We start from the raw sequence: 22,261 nt of genomic DNA, 5'->3' as shown, positions 1-22,261 counted from the left end.
TTAGAGCAAACCTTTCACCATTTTGAGAATGTCTGGTCTAACTGGTTTTTGAAAATTAAATGCAGGTAATACTGTGCAAAGTTGGCAATCTGACTTGGAATTCCAAAGGGAGAGTAAATAAAAAGACTCAAAACCCGCACTGCTATGAGAGAGAAGAGTTCACTCATTCTGTAAGTTACAGACTTGCACCTTCTCCAGGAATACGTGATGTCAGTCACAGGTACAGATTTCCCTTCTCATCTAAGCAATTTAACATGGCATTTTGTACACCTATTTGCATGAGCAAGCCTGGCTGAGCATTCACATGAGGAGGCTATACTCTTTCTAAAAAAAATTTAAACCATTCAAAAGTTGTTTATTTCTTAGGTACTTTTGCCTCTCCAAAACTTTATTTATTTATTTATTTTAAAGATTCACCTCCCTGGATTTTGACCAGTATCAAAATACATGTAACGAACAATACTTCTCCCAGTTTACCTCCCAAAACTGGCATGCACTGGCCTGCTCAAATGTTAGCCTGATTCACAGACATCTTATTATTCATCAACACTCAATTTGCTGGAAGCAGCAAAGGATCATATACCATTTGACCTGGTAGCTATTAATCAGCAGGAAAATAAACCCTTTATGCAAAGCATATTATCCTAAACTGAAATAGTTTATAACCAGATCATTTCTCATCCTGGCCTGTTTTTATCCTATAACTAAACACAGCATAAACATGCTCCGTGGGATAACCAAATCCATGTTTCAGATCAGAAAGTGTGAGAGTTAGCAACTAATGCATGCGTCTCACTGGAAACCACACCGTGTAACTTCTCCATTCTGCTCTACAGCTACCAGGTTCAATCCAGCCATACTTCCTCAACCTTCCTTTCAAATTTAATCACTCTTTCTCCGCATTTAACTGAACGCGAATAATGTCTTGTCCAACTTTTAAAAATGCTCATTAATACTGTATCTGAGCCATCATATCTTATACCTGCAGATTCAGCTTGAAAAGAGAGCAATGTAAAAAGATTTCTGCCTAATGAGTTCTCACTATGAACCCATCCATGGCAGAGCAGGACAATGAACAAACAAAATACTTAGAATTTAGAACCACAGCAACTCTAGTTCTGCTGCAGGTACTTTTCATACGTTTCTGCTTTGTTCCTATTTGGCATCACAGCTAGGGATCAATTTAATGACACTGACATATAACACAGATCCCTGTTTTTATTAAATAGGTCAGTAACCTGAAACCAGTACCAAGTGGCAGCATACTGCTGGGGATCCCGCACGCTCCCTCTGACCTGAAACCACAAAATCCTGCCTTGGGTAATTCTTACAACAAGAACCTGCAAGAACACAGCAGCTCCAGAGCTGTCACCATTTAACAAAGTAATTTCAAAATGTACTGAGCTCACTCCCAAAGCAACTCACCCAGACAAAACCAAATAAAATAAATCTTCTTTTGAACGGCTTAAAACATGACAAAGTGTTTATCCCTTTCTGTGATCTCTTTACTCTATAGCCTGCTTGTGTCTATACAAAGCTTCAGGAATCGCACGTATTAACAGTGATTCCCAAATATTCTAAAGCTGCATTATGAACCTAAGAATCAAAACAAAGTGTACCGAGTTATGTATCAAATTTACAGAAGATCATTTTAAGGAGATACATGGAGGAATGTGATAGAATGGAATAGTATTTTTTTAATGTAGACTCAGCACCTCCCTGTTTAAAAACAGAATGTCCATTTCTATAGAAAGAAACAAAAAATAAACCTATGGAAGACTCACAGCCTCCCTCACCGCTAATTCCAAAGTCGGAGTGGAAATTGAGTCCTCCGTGACTTTGCAGCTCTGACTGATGCAAAAAGCCCAGGAACAAAACCAACGAGAGGGTCAGGTAAGACAGCAGGAAACATATACTTTACCATCTCCTGGAATGATGCGCAGGGTAACGGTGTTTCCTGCTTCCTTAATGAGGTTGACGATGTCTGAATGCGACTTGTTGGTGATGGAGCACCCATTCACGGCCAAGATCCGATCGCCTACTTTCAGCTTGCCACAGCGGTCTGCGGGACTCCCTTCAATTATCCGACCTATTTTGTGAGGCATGGCCACACATGCATTTCCCGCTTTTGTATTGGTTTGGGGGTTGTTTTTGTTTGGTTTTGGTTTTGGTTTGTTTTTTAATTTTTTACATACGTGGGAATACGGTGAAGGGGAAAAGGAGAAAAAGGGTTGAAAAGGGAAAGAGAAGGTTAAGGGTTAATTAATTAATGCATCAAGCAAAAGTTATTATAGGATAGCTTTGCTGCCAGTGTTCAAAACATTGGCAATCAACTAGTACAAGTGCACAATGCTTTACTTCTTTTACAAAAAGGTGGTTTGTTAATTGCTCAAAACCCCCCCACAGCTTGACTTTTCTTAATAAATGGTGAGATTTGTAGACTACAACTGCACTTAGCAGCCCCATCATAACCCAAATCCTGATCTTATTTTTTAACAAAAAAAAATCGAAACTGTTTGTAAAAAACACTACCTTCCTCCTCCAAGATTACATCAATGTCAACCTCTCTAGTTCTTCCCTAAGTCAACTGCTATTCAAGCTTCTGCCAATGTTTTGTTCTTTCTCGATATAGAAAGATAAAAGTGTTCTAGGCCTAGGAGGGAGTGCAACTCCCTTTCTACTGCAAAGACCCACTCTATCAGCGCTGCATGGGGAAGCAACATGAACCGGTTTTCTTCCATCATGAACAAAGGTACTACCAGGGAAGGTACAGGACCACTACAGATGGGCCAAGACTGACAAAGGTAACCTGTTTGGTGCAGGCATCCACCTCAGCCTCTGTTAACCCTTCCCCTTTTATGATCTTAGATGGCATTAGGACAGGAGCAGGGAAGGAATAAGGACCTCCTCATTTAAATACCTCTAAAACCACACACAAAACCATCAAGATGTCTTGACACACAGAGCAAGAGCGCTTTAGGATGAATGTGTTTTGGAGACAAAATTCTCCTCCCGTTTCATGCAATTTTTTGTCCCAAAAACACAGGGTTGCTCATAAAATGTGGAATTGGGACACATGGGATACACAGCTTCACTCAGATAAATCCACCAGGGTTTTGTACAGCTTCTTCACACAGCTCAGGCACGCAGCATGTGATTAGAACCATGAGGTATGAAGAGAGGTCATCTCGTACTTTGCATCCACAATACATTCACCCTCAAGATGCACTTTCCCATCTGTGCTGTACTCTTTATTTGATTAGTAGTTTTAGAGATATACATTACTGCACACACGACAACACTAGAAACACCATAAAGAAGAAGAGGCTAAGAAAAGGAATGTGAGGTGAGAGAACAAGGTTGGAAAGATGCAAGGAAAACTGGCAGAAAGTGTTAGTATTAGTTGCAAATGGTGGAGGGATTTTTTTTTCCCTTCTTCTTTTACTGTGATGTTAGAAAGTTTCTCTTTCTGGTAATACAAAGCCCCAGTTGAAAGGCTGCTTTGAGGGTAAGAGCTCCTAACTCTGTCCAATCCACTGAACACAGCTGACAGAGCCCACACCAAAGTGACCACGGTGGGTTTTAGAACCAGTTTGGCCCATCTCTGAATACTACCCATGAAAGAAAAGAACTACAAAGCAGGTCCAAAGCAAGCACCACGCAGCAGAGGGAACACATCTCATGCAGAGTATTAGGAAAAAGCTGAATACACTTGAAAAAAATTAAAGGAAAAACAGTCACAGATCAACAGATCTCCATGAGGAGCCCCTGCACAGAAAACTTCCAGTTAGCGAGTGTCTTGGGCTAAAGCAAACACAACTCTTTACCACCTCAGGTCAAGGTTTCTCTGCAGAAAAGAGTTAAAGCATAGTCTTCATACAGTTATTTACACACGTTTGCGAATACTTTCAGAAGATAAGAGCTCACTCCCTGGCTTAGACTGAGTTCAGTTTAATCTACATTGCATTACACCACCGCGTTCTGGCACCACAAGAGCTGCTCTGGAAGGGCACCAGGGACCGTGTGAGACAGCCCCACCTGAGCACTGCCAGACCTCCTTGTGCTGGGTCTGTACTAGATATTTCCCCCTTGGAATCTCTGCTGCCGTGACTGCCCAGAACAGCTAGAAATGGCCCGTTCTACATCAACACCAGCAAAGGAGGTGATGCTCCCTTGATGTATTAGTAAGGGCATGGCTGATGGGCAGTGGCAGGAAATTTCATAAAAAAGCCTAGAAAAAAGGGGGAAGGGCCACTTCTTGCCATATGCACCTGCATTGCATTATGTCTGCAAACCACAACCCTTCTCTGAGAGGTACTGTGAAGATGGACAAGACATGTGTTTTGTCTTTCTTTCCCCCTCCATCCCTATCACATGCCACAGACTAACAGAGAGGGAATATCTTCTTTTCCCCTGAAAATTATACATGGGTGTTGCCTCTGGCCTTTTTGGAGGATTTGGAAAGGGAAGAAAATACCATTTTTGACAGTTTTCTCCCTTGCAATGACATTTCTGCTCTACAGCGGGCTGTTCCGTGCATACTTGCAAAACCAGCTTATGTGCCCCTCTTTTGCAGCAGCACCTGGGAAGGGGTGTTCTGCCTAGCAGAAAGGCCTGTCTTCAGAAAGAAACCAGGACCACTTCTATTAGGGCAGGATATTAAGCGTGACATCACATGAACTTCATTTCCCCCTACCCTGAAGAAATGGATTTGGGAAGAGGAGGAATGGGTAAAAAAACCCCAACCTGTTATTTTAACAGTATTCTGCATTTTATGTCTCACCCACAAGCAACATTAATTAAAAATTTCCAACTATCAGCAAGCTCACTCCCTAACGAGGATCCAAATAACCCTGATTACTAAGGAGAAGTTCATCAGTTTAAGCATTACTGCTTTTAAATCAACTGCCTCAGTCCCACCACCAGGAGACATATTTCATTCCACCTGCTCGATTTCTGCACTGGCAGACAGCATCACTGGGGGGATCCCCGGCTGCTCTTCTGAGAGCAAACCCCAGAAAGGCACCCCGCTAGCAGGGAGAGCCGCAGCTTCAGGGAGCATCAGGAATCGCCACCGGCAGCATTTTTGCTCTTCAGGTTGGGATTTCTCATTTTGTTTTTCTCGACCCAGTGCTGAACAAAACCCAGGCAGGAGGCAAACACCTACCAAGTCTTGGCCTCTGATTAAATATTAATTACATAAATTAGGGCACGCTCACGACTTTTAATTAAACAGATCCCCGCTCGCCTCCTTGTGCTGCAGTGCTGAAACCTGCATCTCATTCGGGGCACGCTGAAGAAACCCCAAGACTTACCGAATGTCGTCCCTGCCTCCGGCCTGCTCACTGACGAGACGATGACAAAGCCAAACCCCTCGTTTTCACCGCGACGAATTTCCACGTCATAGGGCTGGACCACGGCGCTGACGACACCGCTGCCCCCACCACCACCGCTGCCGATGCCACTGGTGCTGCCGCTGCCCGAGCTGACAGTGTTGAGGGAGTTCTGGCTGCCCTGTGGCGTTCGCTTCTCCTCCGTCAGCGAGGCCGGCTGGTTGCTGCTGTGGTGGGAAGAGGCTGGGGATGGGACTTCATTCTCTGCCTTAGGAACTGGGGAGGAAAAAACCCAAACATACTGTCTGAGCAGGCTGCACTGTTTGGTACTCAAAAAGTCCCTTCCACTGAGAAAAAAATGAAAACGAGGAAAAAGCAAAACACCTGCTTTAATCTATAAATCATGACCATAATGACCAAGGATGTCACCACCAACAGCTCTGCTCAGGGATGGCACTGACCACACGTGCTCATCCTCTCCACTGTATGGTCATGCAGCCAAAGCCTTGCGCCGCAGAACTACAGCAGCAGTATGGTTAAACCAGTGCGGTGTGCTTGGATGCTCTGTGGCATTTTAAACCTGGATTATATTAGTTCACAGGTGCCTCCTTTAGATATCACATTCCCACTCCAGTTATACATGTGCAAACACGTATATGTGCACAAGCTGCAAGGAGAGAGAGTAATATCAAATACCCACCACTCAACACCTGTGTATTTTTTAACTCAATGCTATCAGCAGGGTAGCACTCGTTGCCTTTGAATAATGTGATCTTAAGCAATAACAACCACCCCCACTAAAGTGAAACAACTTGAGAACCAAACTTTTTTGGATGGAAGAACCAGCAACTATCATCTGTACAGTCTGGCAGAGCTGGGGGGAAACCAATAGACATTATTAACATTAATATTAAACAAGTGTTTAACAGCAGCTGAATTTGCAAGTGGTATTAGTCTAAAATCTAATCAGCTACCACAGGGCTTGAAGAGATCTCAAAAAAAAATCACTTAGTCCACACTCTGCTCGAGTCAGAGCCGGCTATACTTGCTGTCAGTCCTGACAGATGTTTGTCTAATCAGCTGTTAAATATCTTCCCAGGCAATCTATTGGTTGCAGTATCAAACATAAATCTTCCCTGCTGCAACATAAGGCTATTATTTCAAGTTCTATCTAGCAGGCATATGGAGAACATATTATTCCCTTCCACTTTGCTGTAGCCTCTTATAGTCTTGGGGAGTTTAACACCTCCTCCCCCTTCTCTGTTTTAGGCTGAAGAATCCCAATTTGTTCAATATTTCCTTGCAGACCATGTTTTCTAGAGCTCTCCTTATTCTCGCTAGTCCTCTGGACTCCCTCCAGTTGGGCTCTCTCCAACTCAAACATGTCTTTCTTGAAATGCTGGACCACATTGCAGCTAAGCCATCATCTGCTGGGAAATCAGGAGGGTTCCCCCCTGCCTACATCCCAACACAGTGTTTTCTTCACCTGAGCCAACCTCGGGTTAAAGCTTGGGGCCCACAAGAGCTTCCACTTCTTGTTACTCAGCCAGTTCTCCACAGTCCATTTGTGCAGCTGAAAGCAGCATATTGCACTTGTCTCTACTGAATGGCTGCCTCCACTAATCAGGTCACTTCTCCAATTTGGTGAACTAAAATTAAGTTGAAGATCTTAAAAGCAACAAGAAGAAAACGGATGCCAAACAAAACCTAAACCTGTAAACCCATGATCAAAAAAAGAGAGAATTTTTAAATATTCTTGGATAGAAGTACCTTTCTGCACTTACATACTCAAAGTATGTAGTAAATATATAGTATTCTACATACTAAGAATACAGGACTACAAACTTTCCCCTATATGAATCTCAAGACATGGAGTATCCGTTTAGGCAAACAATCTTTTTCTGCTGGCATATAGACAGCAGGAGGAATAAAGGACCAAAATTCAGGAAGAGGCTTCTCTACAAAGTTAAGCTGGAATTTAAAAGCCTGAAAATACAAGGTGAAAGAAAGGATCCTGAATAATTTATCCCAGAGTAAGCGTCCACATTTGAAATGATTTAGAAATAGCTCGGTCTGGCATAACAAGTCCCTGAATGAAATACCAAGACATTTCTCACACAACTAAATCTTTTATGGTAATTTCCAGCCTGAAGGCTGTAAAACTAGATAGAAAATCTACGCACAAAAACAATACCAAAATTCAGCTGCCCTTCCCTTTCCTCCCAAATCTCATCTCCTAAAGCTCCTCTCACATTGGCAACCCTTTGTCAGGGATGAGAGGGAGGCTATTAGAGGAGAGACGTAACCTGACATTTAATCTACAATGGGAAGAAGGAAAGAAATGAGAAGTGAACATTTATTTAACATTGTGCAGAAGGAGCTCAGCCCTGGATAAGAATACAGAGCTATTTCAGAGGTACTGTTGTTCTAGCCTTGTCTTCCATGGGCCTCATTTTCAACCTGAATGTTATTTTGATGCTCTTTAAGATGAAAGTACATCACTGCCTACCTTTCTGCCGATGCCTAAACTTGAAAAGCTATGTAATAGCCTTTCTTTTGAGTAAGTGAGCTCTACCAAACCACACACTTGAGCTCCCTAAAGGGACTCAAAAGAAGAGGCAGCAGCACCCTAATGTTACACTCCAATACCAAGCATAAGGTCACATGTCATTTAGAAAGCTCATGCTCATGTCTTCATTTTCTTTGCTATCAGGACATTTTTCTGTCACTGATCTAGGTGCCACCATGCGGTGTCACTTCTGTCTGCGTCTTTTTCTTTCTGCCAGCTTCTTTTTTGTCCATTTAGACCATATGCTTGTCAGCATGTGCACAATGCCCAGCATAACTCAGCACACAAACCTATTACAACAAACATGCACACCTTGCACTACCAGAACCAGTGATGCTTACAGTCCTGTATCCTGCCATTAGCTGACTACATGTTGCAACCTCAGTTGAAGCTTCGCCTGAGCCTCTGCTCTTGCCTCCACTCCTGTGGACCCTTCAGCATCTTTTCCCTCCCTCCCAATTTAAGGGTGGCTATCAGGCATCACAGTTATTTTGGGAAACACAGGTGGTCAAGCACAGTGTCTGTTGCCGCATGATTCAAACTAAAAATTATATGTTGCAACTGAACATTTCTCCATTTTATCAGAAAACTTCATGAAAACTGGGGAAGCCAACTGAGATTTGCAAGAGTCTTGACTGGAAACAAATACTTGAAAAGTATTTGATCAAGAAAAAAGGCTAAAACTAGGCAAAAGAAGAATAACACCACATCCCCTGAGTTTTCCCAGTATCACATGGAGGAGCATTTTTTCTTTAAACCATTTGCTGAACAGATGGAGTCTGGCAAGAAAATCTACCCCTGCCGAGCGACACTGCAGCCTACCTGTGTAAACCACTTTGCGCCTGACGGTCAGATTGACGTGACCTTGCTTGGCTGCCTGTTGCATAAGCTGGACGACAAGCTGGTGCGATTTCCCGACAACAGGTGTCCCATCCACACAGATCAGTTCATCACCCGATCTCAGGCGGCCATCAGCATCAGCAGCACCCAGCGGTACAATGTGACCGATGTAAATCTGAGGAATTAGCAGAAATAAAAGAAAGGAAGGGGAAGAGGGGAAGGGAGGGAAGGAAGAAAAATAGCGATAAACGAGAATGAGCTCAACAGCCAGCTGGAAGCAATGGACACTGGTAGTTAGACCCAATTTAGTAAGGACAAGAGATTGTTGACAAATGACTGCTGGTCAGGAAAGTTGCTCCTGTGAAAGCAGCTCCATGTGAACATAGCCACATCGTGAAATTGTAATAAACTGACATCTTGTTTCTTTAGGTGGTCCATTCACTCTAATATGACAGGCAGCCTTGGGAGATGTGCTCAGCCAGTGACCAGAGAGGAAGATGGTTAACAGCACTGAGGGGCTTTCAGGGAAGCCAGAACTGAGTTACCCTTCCAGTTGCCTCTAGGGTTTACAGGCTCTGTCCTCTCACCTGCCCACCAGCTCAGTCTCGGTTTCTCTTCAGTGAGTTGTGTGGAGTTACTTTAACATGAGAGGAACTCATGGGCTCTCTTTCCATAAACGAGCAAAATAATTTTGGCAGGAAAATATGTGGAAATTTATGCTGCCACTATCCAGCTTTGACCTGTGCAGCACGTGAAAACCTGGCACCTTCCACGGACACTGGATTTATGGTAAAGAAGTTAAGTGAATTCAAGGAGGAATTCAAGTTAAGGAATTCAAGTGAATTGAGCAGATCGAAAACCTGATGCTAAAACCACAATACTTGCAAACCTGACCAGGACACCCTTTCCCCAGTGTCCACGCAATTTCAGACCTATGTGCTTTCACTTAAGCTATCACAAAAACAGGAATAGCAGGGGAAGCCAAACTCATTTCAATTATGGAGTTTTGGTTTGTTTTTTGGAGGGAGGGTGGGAAGGAGCTGCAGGATATAAATACATATCCCACTGGTTATTTTAACAGAGATGCTACAGTGCAGTTTCGCACATCTGTACATGCCACTGCTGTGATTCTGGAAAATGTCACAAGTTAAAACATGACTGCTTCTAGATATACTCACAGGTTCTCCAGGCTCATTTCCACCTAGAATCCTAAATCCAAACCCGGTTTCCTTTCTCCATAGAAAGATATCCTGCTCTTGGTAATCTGGAACTGAAGGGAAAGAAGGAAAACTATAACTTTAAATCAAAAAACCCACACCTTTATACCCAATTCAGGACTACTCTGATGTACATGTAGAGGGGTCTGCTGCACAATTTTACTCTTTAAATGAGACGGTCTTGAATTTTTAGACAGAATTAAGAAAATTTATAGTTTTGAATAATAAAGGGCTATTATTTAAATCACTACTAAAAATTATACAGGTTTCTACTTTCCAGGTGTCTAATTGTGACTTGCCATTTGTTTATCACTATAATATTTCCTTCCACTGATATTAGCATCATTACCCACTGCAAGAGCCTCTTCCAAATCATCAATAAATAAATGTCTACAACAGAGAATTACTCTGCCAGAAACAATACATCTGACTCCTCTTTCATGGGAGACAAAAGAGCCACTTGTTATGACTTCTACTGTTTAATTAACTTTCACAAGCATAGTTTGCTATCTGTCTGCTGACACTGCTTTAAGTAACTACAGCACAGATCCCCAGCTGGTGTAAAACAGGAGGGCTCCAGTGAAAACAATGCAGCTCTCCTGACTCTTGGTTATGTATGGGCTCTGTAAAACCACTGAACAGATAAAATCAGCTGGAAACATAAAAAAGCCCAACCTTACCTACTCATTACTATGGAACACCAGCAAGGTTTTCACAATGAATATTACATACAGTGAAGTACTAACCTTGAAGTGCGGTTGAACAGTAACGTTTTATATTAACTTATTCATGCTCGCTTTCATCCCTTTTTTTAAAATGCAAAATTACTTGCTGACATTAAATCATATCAGAAGACAACTTCAGGTTCATTTAATATTTATTGGTTAGTATCTGTAACATTGACTAATTTTGTAATGATCCCCTCCCAAAATTTGTTAATTGATGATGAAAAAAGGCTGCTCCTTTACAAGTCAGCTGCCTATGTCTTTAGTAAAGAAACCCAAGTATATCGTTCAGGAGTGTAATGTAAATAAATGCATACTCAGATACAGGATGCAACATGTTTAATAAAACATCATCTAGTTTTCTTTATCTATGAGCAGATAAACTGGTTGTTTTCCACCGACATCAATGAGTGTCAGACTGGGCCCTAAACTGCATTTTGCACTGTCGGTGTCTGTTGTGCAAAGGCTGGGGTCTAGTCATCTGCTGCTTTTCAGCATTAAGACTTTCGGTTAGCTCTCTTCAATGACTCGACAGGTTTAAAACATAATATGAATGTAAGACCTGGGAATACTAATAATTAAAAGAACAGGTGAGTGCTAAGGCACAGATGTCTGCTTTGACATTTTCATTCACATTGATTTTACATAGAATATTTCCACATTTTAATTACCAGCAGTTATAAACTAAGCTTAAGACCCGTGCACATTACCTTACTGAACTAGAGGCTAATTTTTGTCCAGCTACAATTACAGAATGATCAATGATGAATACACTGGAAGCCTGTGTGGTTCATCTGTTCAGGCGAGCTGGCCGAAGGCAGCTTGCCCCCGTACAGGCGTGCGGCAGAACAGCAGAACTTAGACAATGAATTAATTGGGTTTTGTCACTGCCTTCAGCGAGGGGCAGCGTGAAGAGCAGACACATTCGGAAGCATCTCTCCAGCACTTCGCAGGCTTTTTTTTTTTGGCAAAGGCTGGCCCCAACCAATTAATAGCGCACGTTGGATCTGTCAGAGGCAAAATGGCTTGTGCAGAGAGCTTCAGCGTGGGCCCGTTTCCTCGGCATCTCTCAACACCTTCCCATTTGTCAGCTCTCCAGTCTCACTGAGCGATGCCTTATGTTCCTGGTTCGGGTACCAGCTAGCCAATTAAGGGCTGCTGGAGGTAACGGCAAGCCGAGGTGTAATGGCGGTGTCAAACCAAAGCAACAAAAAAAAGTCTATACCCAAAGCAGTAAGTTCATTCATGTAACGCTCCTTCCGCTGGAAGGATTACAGAGAGGTGAAACACAGATACAACAAACATACAGACAACACACATTTACACAGCGTGAGTACAAACTGAACACAACTCCTCCTACTGCTTTTTGCGCCAACTCCGCAGTACGGTGAGCACAGCCCACAAAACCCCATCCACCTCTGTGCTTCCACACAGCTGAGGCGGGACCCCCTGAGGCTCTCCATACTGGAGAATTATTTCAGGCTCCCCGTTATTCGGCAGCATTTCAGAGGAGCCACTTGCCTTACTTAAAAGGGAGAATTTCGTGGTGGTGTTGAAACTTTGTTGAAAACTAATGAAAAGTAGCCATCAGGAGTCATTCATTGCATCTCTGCACCTTGACCTGATCTCAAGGATGCCCGACTCTTTCTGAAAAAATGTGTACATAGCCCAAATGGGTAAAACTTGCCAGCCCGCCCGTCCTGAATTAAACCAGAACATTTGGAGAATGTCGCAAAAGTGGTAAGAAGAGTTCTGCTGGGGCCGTGAGGAAGGAATGGAAGGAGAGGTGAGTGCCACGGCCCCGACAACGACCCACGTGGGCAGCAAACTCCATGAATGGGATGGGAACATGACACCCCCCACCGCCGCCTACGAAATCCACCGCTCGCCAGTACACAGTAAAGCAAGTACTTTGCACCTTCATGTCTAACCTTGGCGTACGGCCCTGCCAGACTCCCTTGGTGATGAAGAGCCCCCCGCCACAGAGCAGCAATGACACCAGAACAAGACATCACAAGACACAGATACATTCTCGGCACAGTCTTACATTCTCCAAAACTCGTAGAATTGATTTCTCTCTCTCTCTCACCCTTGCTCAGTCCAGTTGCAGGCGAAGGTGACATAGCTGTAATATTAATTTTACAATTTTGCAAAGCTTAATGTATCTGCTTTCTTGTTAGTTCATTTAATTAATTTTGACTGTATGGATCATGTTAGGCTTTCATGCATAAATTGCTAAGGTTATAGCTACTACAGATTACAACATACTAACTTTTGCATCTATTTGCACATGCCTGTGGACATGTGGACATATAATAGACACATATATCAATTCATATATTTATGCACATGCATGCAGGTATATTGGAAGAACACTTTTTCTCTCCTCAGAGGAAGAATCTCTTGGACATCACCTTAAAAGTACTTTTGTACCAAAAATTTTCCACCAACATGACACAGTTAGTATCCTTCTCTAAAGTTAAGAGAAATTCTAAATACATACTGATGAACAAAGAACATGGTACTTAATTAGAGGTCATTTTAATCAAACTCTCCTATACAAACTTTAACAATTACCTAACACGTTATATTCAAAAAATTCTGCCCAGTGGGATATCAGTTTCAACAAAAGATGGATTAAAAAAAAATCAGTATGAGTTTGCTTTAGTCACTAGCTCATTTGAGGCAGCAGCACTCGCAGTGACTCATACCCTGGCAAAGCACAAAAGTTTTAAGGCCCAGATTCAGCAAAGTATATAATGGCAAGTCTGAAGCTAACGGTGAACAGTCTCACTGAAGCTGATGGAGAGTTTCAGTGTTGAAAAGTCCTGTGATTTAGTCACAAATTTTATGAGATTCCACATTTGCAGGGCAGCCCTGTTTTCTAAACTATCCCACTGCAGGAGAACGCCAGTTTTTCTGTCTTTTCCTTTTAATCAACCCTTCTGGTGGGACGGAAAGCTTTCACAGGATGACTTCAGCACGTTCTCAACAAGATGACCAAGTTCTGCCACTGAGGTGTGGGGAAGGTGCGATGCTTTGCCTGAGCCGCAGAGCAGGCTGGTGCCAGACGAACACCAGCAGCGCCTGCCCACGACCCGGCTCCGTAACGGCTCAGCCGCCGCTGCTGCTCGCACAACGTGCCGCAAGTCCTACGGCCCTTCCTAGCAAACATTCTCAAAGGGCATGGACACATCTGTGTGCCCAAGTGTGTCACTGTGACTGTTTGTCTCCTATTAATATAATAAAAGGACATAACCCTGCCACGGGGCTTTTACTATCATCTTTAAAGCCAGTCTGATCAGAAGGCAGCTGCAATTTCCTGCAACTAGTTTTCCGTTCTGTTTTAAGGAGGAAGTATCTAATGTTTGGTATCATTGTGCAAATATTTTTAATTCTGTGTAATTGCTGGTGAGTGGATGCTATACACTGGGGTCAAGGCTTGTTTGTATTATTTTAATTAGATTTGGGGAGAGACAATCCTACCAAATAAATTATGTGCCTGAAAATAAAATTCAAATATTAACGATAACTTAGAATATTTTAAAAGCTTTAAAAATTATCTATCGTGTTCTGCCTTACTTTTAATTAAATGCTTAAGCCCTTCAAAGGGATTCATTAACACATCTGCAATTCAGATTAATTCATTTTGTCACTGCTGTTTTGACAGATGGCCATATGTAGGATACGGTATTTTGCAAAGCAATCAGGCCACATGAGAAAAATTTGACAACAGATTGCGTTAATCTTTAAGGAAGTTTAATAATACATGGAAAAATAAAAAGCATATTATAAAATGTATTTTCAATAAAACAGTGCGGGATTTCAGCATTGCAGTTCTCTGCTAAACTATTCGATTGCTGTTCCTCTCGCTGAGTGTGCTTCACGTATGTCATTCCTGGATCTTGGAAACACTTCAGTTTTTAAACCTCAAGGGTTTGTCCTTCCCTCTGATTCATGTACACAACTCCCACTAGCAGCAATGAGCTCCCCATAAAGAGGAGCTCAGGCAGCTAAAACTTAGCACCAGCAAAGAGTGCACTTGTTATCACCACCGAATGATCTGTTTTCAGATTCACTTAACACAAAGCCGGCTATTCTCAAAAGTCTTAATCCAGCAAAGAACTGCGACTGTGAGCCAGACTGCAGCAGAGCGTTTGAGCTCAGCCTTAGCCTTAAAGCATCCAAGCCCCTTTGGGTTTACAGCTTGAAAATAAGCTTCCTTGGACCAGAGCCCAAGCACTCAGCACCTTGCAGGTCTGATCCCCTCACCCTGGGGAGCTGCACGTGAAGGAACTTTAGCCAGCATTTGTTGAATAAAGTTGCAGTTCTCATCTGCTGCCACTCAGCCAGAGTCCAGACACAGTTATGGAACCATTGCTTAACTTTACATTAATAATTCTAGCTTAACTTTTCTTCTTTTTTTTTTTTTTCCTTCCCCTAAACAGGGAATGTCTGTAGCTCTCCTCCACAGAATCGAAGTACTTCCTGACATGAAGATTCCTTGGGTAAATCCCCAAAAATACATGTTTTTACAAAACTATGGGTTATCTGGTGCTTTTGAACCGAATTCTGCTCTACCAATGGCTTCAATGAGACAAGTCACATAAGTCAAATACAGTCTTTTTTTATAAAATACTGATCCAAAGAATACTCAAAGGAAGGAAGAACTCATTTTACCAATTCTGAAAAATTAAAATGTTGCCTATGCTTTCCATGTCTACATTATTATTATTAATGCTAATAACAGTGGGATGCACTGCCAGTGAAAAAGGCAGTAGGTGGTCATTATAGATTCAGTACTTCTTAGAAACATCCTGGAGATGATGTATTCATATATTGAATAAAACCTCTTTATATTATTATTTTTAGATGAAAAAAAATTCTTTCTGGGCCAGGGCTAATGAATTCATCTTCTTGTGTCAACTGCACTTGAAAAATTGCATTATGTTCTCTTTATACTCAACAATTTCACAAATGGGACAAAATGAAACACTTAAGATGATCTAATGCTCTAAAATTCTGTCTTTTTTAAGTTCATCACATACTTCAACACAACAGGTTGTTGCTGTTTTTCAGTCCACTTACTGGGGCTTCAAAACCTTGCCTCTCAAAAGAACATTTTATAATCCTTTTCAGGTTTATTAAAATTTAAGGAGATGAATCAACAGAGAGCAAGCTCCGGACTGGGCAGGGGAGAGCCGAGAGAGCTAAGCTGGGGCTCATGGGCAGTAGGGGCTTCTAGGACCCACCAAAAGCCCCAGACACTGGATGCATCAGCCACCCTCAGCGCTGGCACTAGGGTGGCATTCTCCTGCTGTACATGTATTTGTGTAGTTCTACTGACTCCTTCATCAAAAGAATGCAGAGTCACACCTAGCACCCAAAGCTATGGATGTCATGGGAGAGGAGGTGCTAACCTCCAAAGCACCAAAGCTAACTGCTAAGCTAACTGCTAACTGCTAAGCACCAAAGGGAATGGGTGCTCAAGTAAAGAAGAAAGGAATGATATGACCATCGCTGCCAGCCAAAGAAGGCACTGAAGTTAAACTGAACTGCAGCTGGGTAAAATTACGAAAAACAGCACACGTGGAGCAGACAGACAGTGAAACTGTAGGGCCAGGCGCGGTTCCTCCCATCCTGCAGTCTGCGGTGTTCCACGTCAGCAGAGCTCCCTACGGGTGGTCCGACAGCCACAGAGCGCGTGCCTGGGCCACACTGGGAAGGGAGTCCCGAAGGGATGATTCACGTTCCTAACAGAGCAGCCACCAGCCGCCCACTTTTCATGCAGACCAAACACAGGGAAAGAAACGTGGTGGCTCACCCCAAGTTCCCAGGGTGGAAGAGGCGTTAGGTTTCAGCTGTGAACCACAGTCCACATTTACGAGACTGGTGAGAGGGACAAAAAGCGAAGGCTTGGTGAGGGAAGGAGAAGAACTGACCATTGACATCTAAATAAAACCATCAGTCACACTCTGGGATCAGACCGCGACAGGAGACAGAGCATGTCCAACTGCCTTTTTTACTTAGACTGTATCTTTCCTGGTTCTCCCCACCGTTCACTAGGTGCAGTGAAGCCCTGTCACTAGGTAAGAGTGCAGGTTAATCCCCAGGGAACGTGGTTTACTCCAGCTTTGAGTCAGAAATTCATAGGTTCTTGGGCACTTCTAGTGGCACGTGCTTATGAGGAGCCATGATCATATCACACTTCGGCCATTCCTCAAAAGCCCTCTAGCTATGAAACCAAGAAATCTCAGAAAACACTTTACCAGGAAGGAAACGGCATTGGGATGAAAAGGTGGTAGAAAAGCACTGATGTTCAAACAGGTAGGTCTCATCTGGTGGAAGAGGCAGGAGATAAGGACTGAAGCAAGAGATTATCGACACCACTAAAGAGATGCTGGACCACAGAAAGGTGAGACAGGGAAGCTGAAGGGGTGAGGCAGATCCCAGCCTAGCAAAGGTCCAAGCAGAGAGGTTTGTGGCCCAGGGAGAAATGAGATATGGGAAACCAGCAGGTCAAGAGACAGTGAAGAGGCCTCTGGAAGGGCTCTAATCACAGACAAGGATAAAACCTCTACAAGATGCTTGCAGCTGCTGAGGAAGGAGGGAGGATTTAGCACACGGTGTTGGAGGTAGACACAGAAGGCTGACTGCCCTGTGCACTTCAGGATTTCTCCAGTGCAGCCTTGGGTTTTATTGGGAAAGACAGGCAGGAGTTAATGCTGCTAAACTGATACTAATGACTAATTAGCATGAGTTAAACAGTTAATTAGAAATTAGCGAAGTAACTGCAGGGGGTCAGAGGCAATGGCAGCACAGTGCCTATGGGAACCACATGAGAGGAGCAGCGGTAATGCCGGTGCCATGGGGCAGCCTCAGCCTTGGCCATCCAGGCAGGAGAAGCAGAGTGATGCTCCACAGCTCTGCAGGGCTGAAAAGTCACTGTCCCTCAGCCCTTGCCCCTTTTTCCTATTCCGATGAGGTGCACGTGCAAGTTCCATCACTGCTCTTCTCTGCAGATCAGCACCACCTGGCCCAAGAGCCTGCAGGGTCAGTACGCCTGGTCGCTAGGAAGGGATGGAAGGGAAGCAGTGCACAGAAGCTGAGACACCTACAAACTGCATTGCTGAGACATTCAATCCAAAGAGATGAATCTTCAGCCAAGAAACTGTGACTCATGATTTAATTTTTCCAGGACATAAGATTTCAAAGTGATTCATTTGGTCAGAAAAAAAACAGCTCCACCATTTTTCATTCTGAGGTAATGTTCACTTCATACTGGTTTTACCAATTTCCAGTTAGCACAATAAAATCCAATTCCAGGTGATACTCTTACAGCACCCAGACTTCGAAGCTCCCCTTTCTGTCACTGAAGTAACTATTGCTTTTGAAAACGAACCTAATACGCCTAACTCTTTCTTTAAGAAGCTTCTACAGGTTCGATCATCTTCAGCAGTGCAATTAAAGCGAAGCCAGTGTATTTATTTTGTTCACAGAGAAGAAACTGAATGAAACCATATTTATAGTCTTGGAGCAGAGTCAAAGCCCTGCTGAACTATTAGCCAAGTGTGCAGATCATTAATTGCTATAAAAGCCACTTACAATATGCATTTGATATCTGCATTGTTAAAGTGTTCACTCTGGTCAAAGTAAAATGGCTCAGCTGGATTTTCTCATCCTCAGGGTGAGGCTGGAAAGCATCTGATGTGAATTTCAGCAAACTAAATACTTCCCCTCCTTACTGAAATTCCTACGCGTATCAGACAATAAGCCTTAACCTCAAAAAAGAGTTTAGGATCTGGGTAACAAACTTGGAAATTCTCCTTCAGCCTCATATAAAAGCAAAATAAAAGAATAGGGGAAAAGATGGTCTTTAATTTTAAAGGGATTTTTTGTATTAAGCTTTGGTCTAAATGCCCCAGCCCAGAGACGATCTAAATTCATTCCTCATCAGAGAGGAAACTGCACCTCTCTCAAGTAGATATCACTGACAGACACCAAATTAACAAACTGAAGCCTTATATTTTCAACATAAATCTAAAAGATTCAGCTCTTTGCAAAGAAAATATACAGAGAGCAGCTGCCAGAGCCGTAGCCTTAGCAACCACACCTGCTTCATACTCACGTCGGCTTTCATACATGCTCCTGGACTGGGCCCAGATTTTGAATGGATCTGGCTTTTTCTGCCCAGAACTGTCCGGTTGATCCCCAGCCGGCACCTCGGCAGCGGTGTAGTCCGGCAGCACCTGCGTGCTGTGAACGGGGGAAGCGGTGTGCCCGCTGCGGTGGCTGGAGACGCTATGCTGAGAACTGTTTTGGCTGTCTTTCCTTTCAAGTGGTTGCTGTAAGGAAGAAAACGAGTGGAAAGAGAGAGAACAGACGGTTATTGGTCTTTGAGTGGGTGTTTTCCATCAATTTTGCTCCCTTCTTTGATCAGGGTTTCTTCATGCACATAAGTAAATATATAAATCTCACTTTTTCTGCTACCAGTTAATGCTGGGTACAGTTAAATTCCCCAATGACAAATTTTGATAGGCAGACTGACAGAAAGAGATATGCAAAACAAAGTAGTTTATCATAAAAAAAATATGCCATTCTCCTTCTCACCCATAAAACAAATCTAAATCTCATTATAGGTTACTAGTTTCAGTGCACTTATTTTTTTCCTACATTAAGGCAGAAAAAATCAACAACCTTCTACTCGGATAACATTAGGGTCTAACCTGAGCCTGCAATAAAAAGGAAAAACTGCCAGATTTTACTGTGAAAACTTAACCAGTCCCTCTGAAACAGACTGAAGCGCAGCCCTTACTATGCAAGATCCCTTTTCCTCTGTAGCTCTTGCAACCCCCACATCACAAGTGGGTGGACAACAGAGTACCACTTGCATGTTTCTGCTTCCCAGAGCATCCACGGGGATTACAGCAGACCTTCACAAATGTGAAAATGTCTATTTGCAGTTTGATTTCCTTGTTTTAATTGAGCGTATTAAAACAGGAAAAAATATGTCCGCCTAAATTCAAGGCTTATTCAAAAGCAGTATGTCAAGAGCTCTGTCTGCTCAATATTTAGCTAAGCAGGGTACATAATTCTGAACTCAAATTCACAACGGTGTGCTCAAATGAAGCACAAGTCACATTTGCATTGCCAGGATTTGCCAATATACAGCAAAATCCTCCCTCAACAAGAGCTCCCCGAAGAGTACAGCAAATGTTTTTTAATGCTCTTTTGAGATGACCTTCAGGTGGCATCAAGGTTGAGTCCAGTTTCCCACCTGCTCCCGCAGAGGGAACCGGCATGTTCCTGGGGCTCCTGAGGCCCAGAGGGCAGCTGGAAAAATAGCATCCTACAGGTTCTTTGTACAACATCCACAATTTCCTGGCTAAAAGAGGTCAGTCACACGTACCAAGAAACCTCAGACCAAAATTTAGCTTCCTGCTGGCAGGGAATACCCAAACCCACTGCAACACGAGTCTCTGCTTTCAGGGACTTCTCCACAGAAACCCAAGCAGGGGCAGGGAGAAAAGCCAGTGGCAAACACGGAGCAGACCAGCACAGGGGGGTGAAGCGCACACAGGTCTGGGGACCCCCTGCTTTCCACTGAACGTGAAACCCCAGGTGGCCAGTGCTCCATCATAGCAGGGCTGAATTAATTACAGAGGAGAAAGTCACCAGACAGAAGTGCCTTCTTTTTGAGTCTTAACAATAATATCTCCCCGTTTGTTTTTTAAGTTGCACGTATCTTTAGGTTTACACTGAGAAAAAAAACCACCTCCAACAGCCAAAATGACTTTGGCCTCGCAGCCTTACAGTCAAATTGTTGATCCACTACCAGCATTTTTTTAAATGATATCTTGATCGCCTAGACTGTGAAATTGCCTTTGTCCTTTAAGCAATTTTGAACAAAGCATACCTGCTGTGATTACTCATCTGCAGACTTTCAAATACAAATATCTGAACCAATTTCAAACATTTTTAGCTTTTCAAGTGGTAAAAGAAGCTAACTCACATGCAGCCCTTCAGTTTTTAAATGAAGCAGTTTTAAAACATCTATGCTGTGGATAATCACTCCTATGTAACTTAAGAATAAAATAAAAAAAAAACAACAACAAAAACCCCCAAAAAACAAAACCACTTTACAACTCTCAGTCCAGCCATCTGGATTGTTTTGTTTGCTTGGCCAAACTACTAAAATAACTACAAGCATCCTGTGAAACTTCAGGCCAATCTCACTGGAAATAGCTGGTTTACAGAAGTTGGAGTACAGGGACTAAAATGTGAAGCTTTATTCAGCCCTTGGGGAAATGCTGAGAACTCTCTGACTTAAAACTTTCTGATTCAAAAGGAACAAAGTTTGAACTGTAAAAAGTGCTCTCACTTTACAATATGAAATGTCTAAATATTGAACAAACTATGAATTCTATTTCGTATTTGGGTTGCAAATGGAAGTGTCGTCATATTTCAAGCAAATCCACCTCTAATTAAATGAAAGTTGCAATTACAGAGACATTTTGCAAGAAACTGGGGAAAACAACTTCAGAGGGACAGTTGTTTTTCCAAACAGTAATTCCTTCAAAAAGCCTGAAACATCTCTATTTAGGAGTTGAAGAGGGGAACAGAGAAAGGGGAACATAGCCATGGAAATAACGAATATTTGTAATTAAGACAAGACAATATTAATTGACTTTCACTTCACCAGATGAGGCCAAAAAGGTTTGGGGCCCAAGTTCTTCTCACGTGCTGTAGCAGCTTCAGCACATCATCATCAGGACCTGCAGGACCCTGCACTCTGCTGCACTCCTGCAACGGGGAATGGCCAGGTGAAAAAGCTTGTGTCTTGGTGCAAATGTGGAGCTTTCCAAAGAGAGACCACAGGCCAATGAAAGGATGGCTTCTCTACCTCCTGCCTGGTTCCTAGCTTCAGCTCCAATCCTCCTGGGTACAGATCTGACTGACTGGCTCACTCAGCTCACACAGAGGCAGGAAAGCAGCTAAATCAGGGCCAGAGGAGCACAGGTGATAGATCACTGCAGAGCTGACGGTTCGGACCTCACCCTGAGTTGTTGGATCATGGTTTTCAGTGCAAAGTTAAGCTGATCAGCTGCGTCGTGTTGACTTCTGATGGTTGACTTCTGCCATGGGGCACTGAACTACCCAACTAAGCAAGAGCATCCCAGCCCTCCAGAGTCTAAGGTCTTCTCCAGAGCTGTTGATAAGCATAAACAGCTTGCCAGAAAGACTCTTGACCACAAGTGCCTAGAAATCAAGACTACAATGACTAACTTAAGTCCATTTAGGCAGACTGCATACTTTAATACAAGCGATGGGAAAAAAACAGTCACCTTGGTACTGTATTACAGCTGGGACAAAATAAATACATGGAAAGCTGGAGCTTCTCGTGCCCTATGCAAGCCCCAGGGTTGAGCTGCATGGCCCGTGCCAGCTCCCATACACCCTTGCTAAAGCTTTGCAGTGCTCATCCTGTAAAACGTAAGATGAAGAAAACGTGGCATTGGGAAGGTGGTCTTTTCTAGCTGCCCTCTCCCCCACCAGATGAGGTTAACAGAAACACCA

The 22,261-nt window shown here is 43.1% G+C and overlaps 1 protein-coding gene across 23 annotated transcripts in view; it reads right to left on the bottom strand.

The window, feature by feature from the left end:
* The window catches only part of MAGI1 (membrane associated guanylate kinase, WW and PDZ domain containing 1), a 355,922-nt gene that overhangs the window by 12,417 nt on the left and 321,244 nt on the right, over window positions 1-22,261 (bottom strand). For 13 of the 23 annotated variants that reach the window (XM_056334845.1, XM_056334846.1, XM_056334852.1 and 10 more), the window contains 6 exons: window positions 18,813-19,029; window positions 12,732-12,809; window positions 9,921-10,012; window positions 8,725-8,917; window positions 5,316-5,609; window positions 1,922-2,125 (listed from right to left, as the gene is read on the bottom strand). In XM_056334845.1, the coding sequence (XP_056190820.1) occupies window positions 1,922-2,125; window positions 5,316-5,609; window positions 8,725-8,917; window positions 9,921-10,012; window positions 12,732-12,809; window positions 18,813-19,029 (1,078 nt within the window). The remainder of the gene's footprint in view (window positions 1-1,921; window positions 2,126-5,315; window positions 5,610-8,724; window positions 8,918-9,920; window positions 10,013-12,731; window positions 12,810-18,812; window positions 19,030-22,261) is intronic. The other 10 variants (XM_056334836.1, XM_056334837.1, XM_056334851.1 and 7 more) reach the window with 5 other exon arrangements.

Source organism: Falco biarmicus, chromosome 4 (assembly GCF_023638135.1).
Source record: "Falco biarmicus isolate bFalBia1 chromosome 4, bFalBia1.pri, whole genome shotgun sequence".
Lineage (NCBI taxonomy): Eukaryota > Metazoa > Chordata > Aves > Falconiformes > Falconidae > Falco > Falco biarmicus.
Note: the sequence above shows the minus strand (reverse complement) of the source record. Positions and strands in the feature narration are given on the sequence as shown.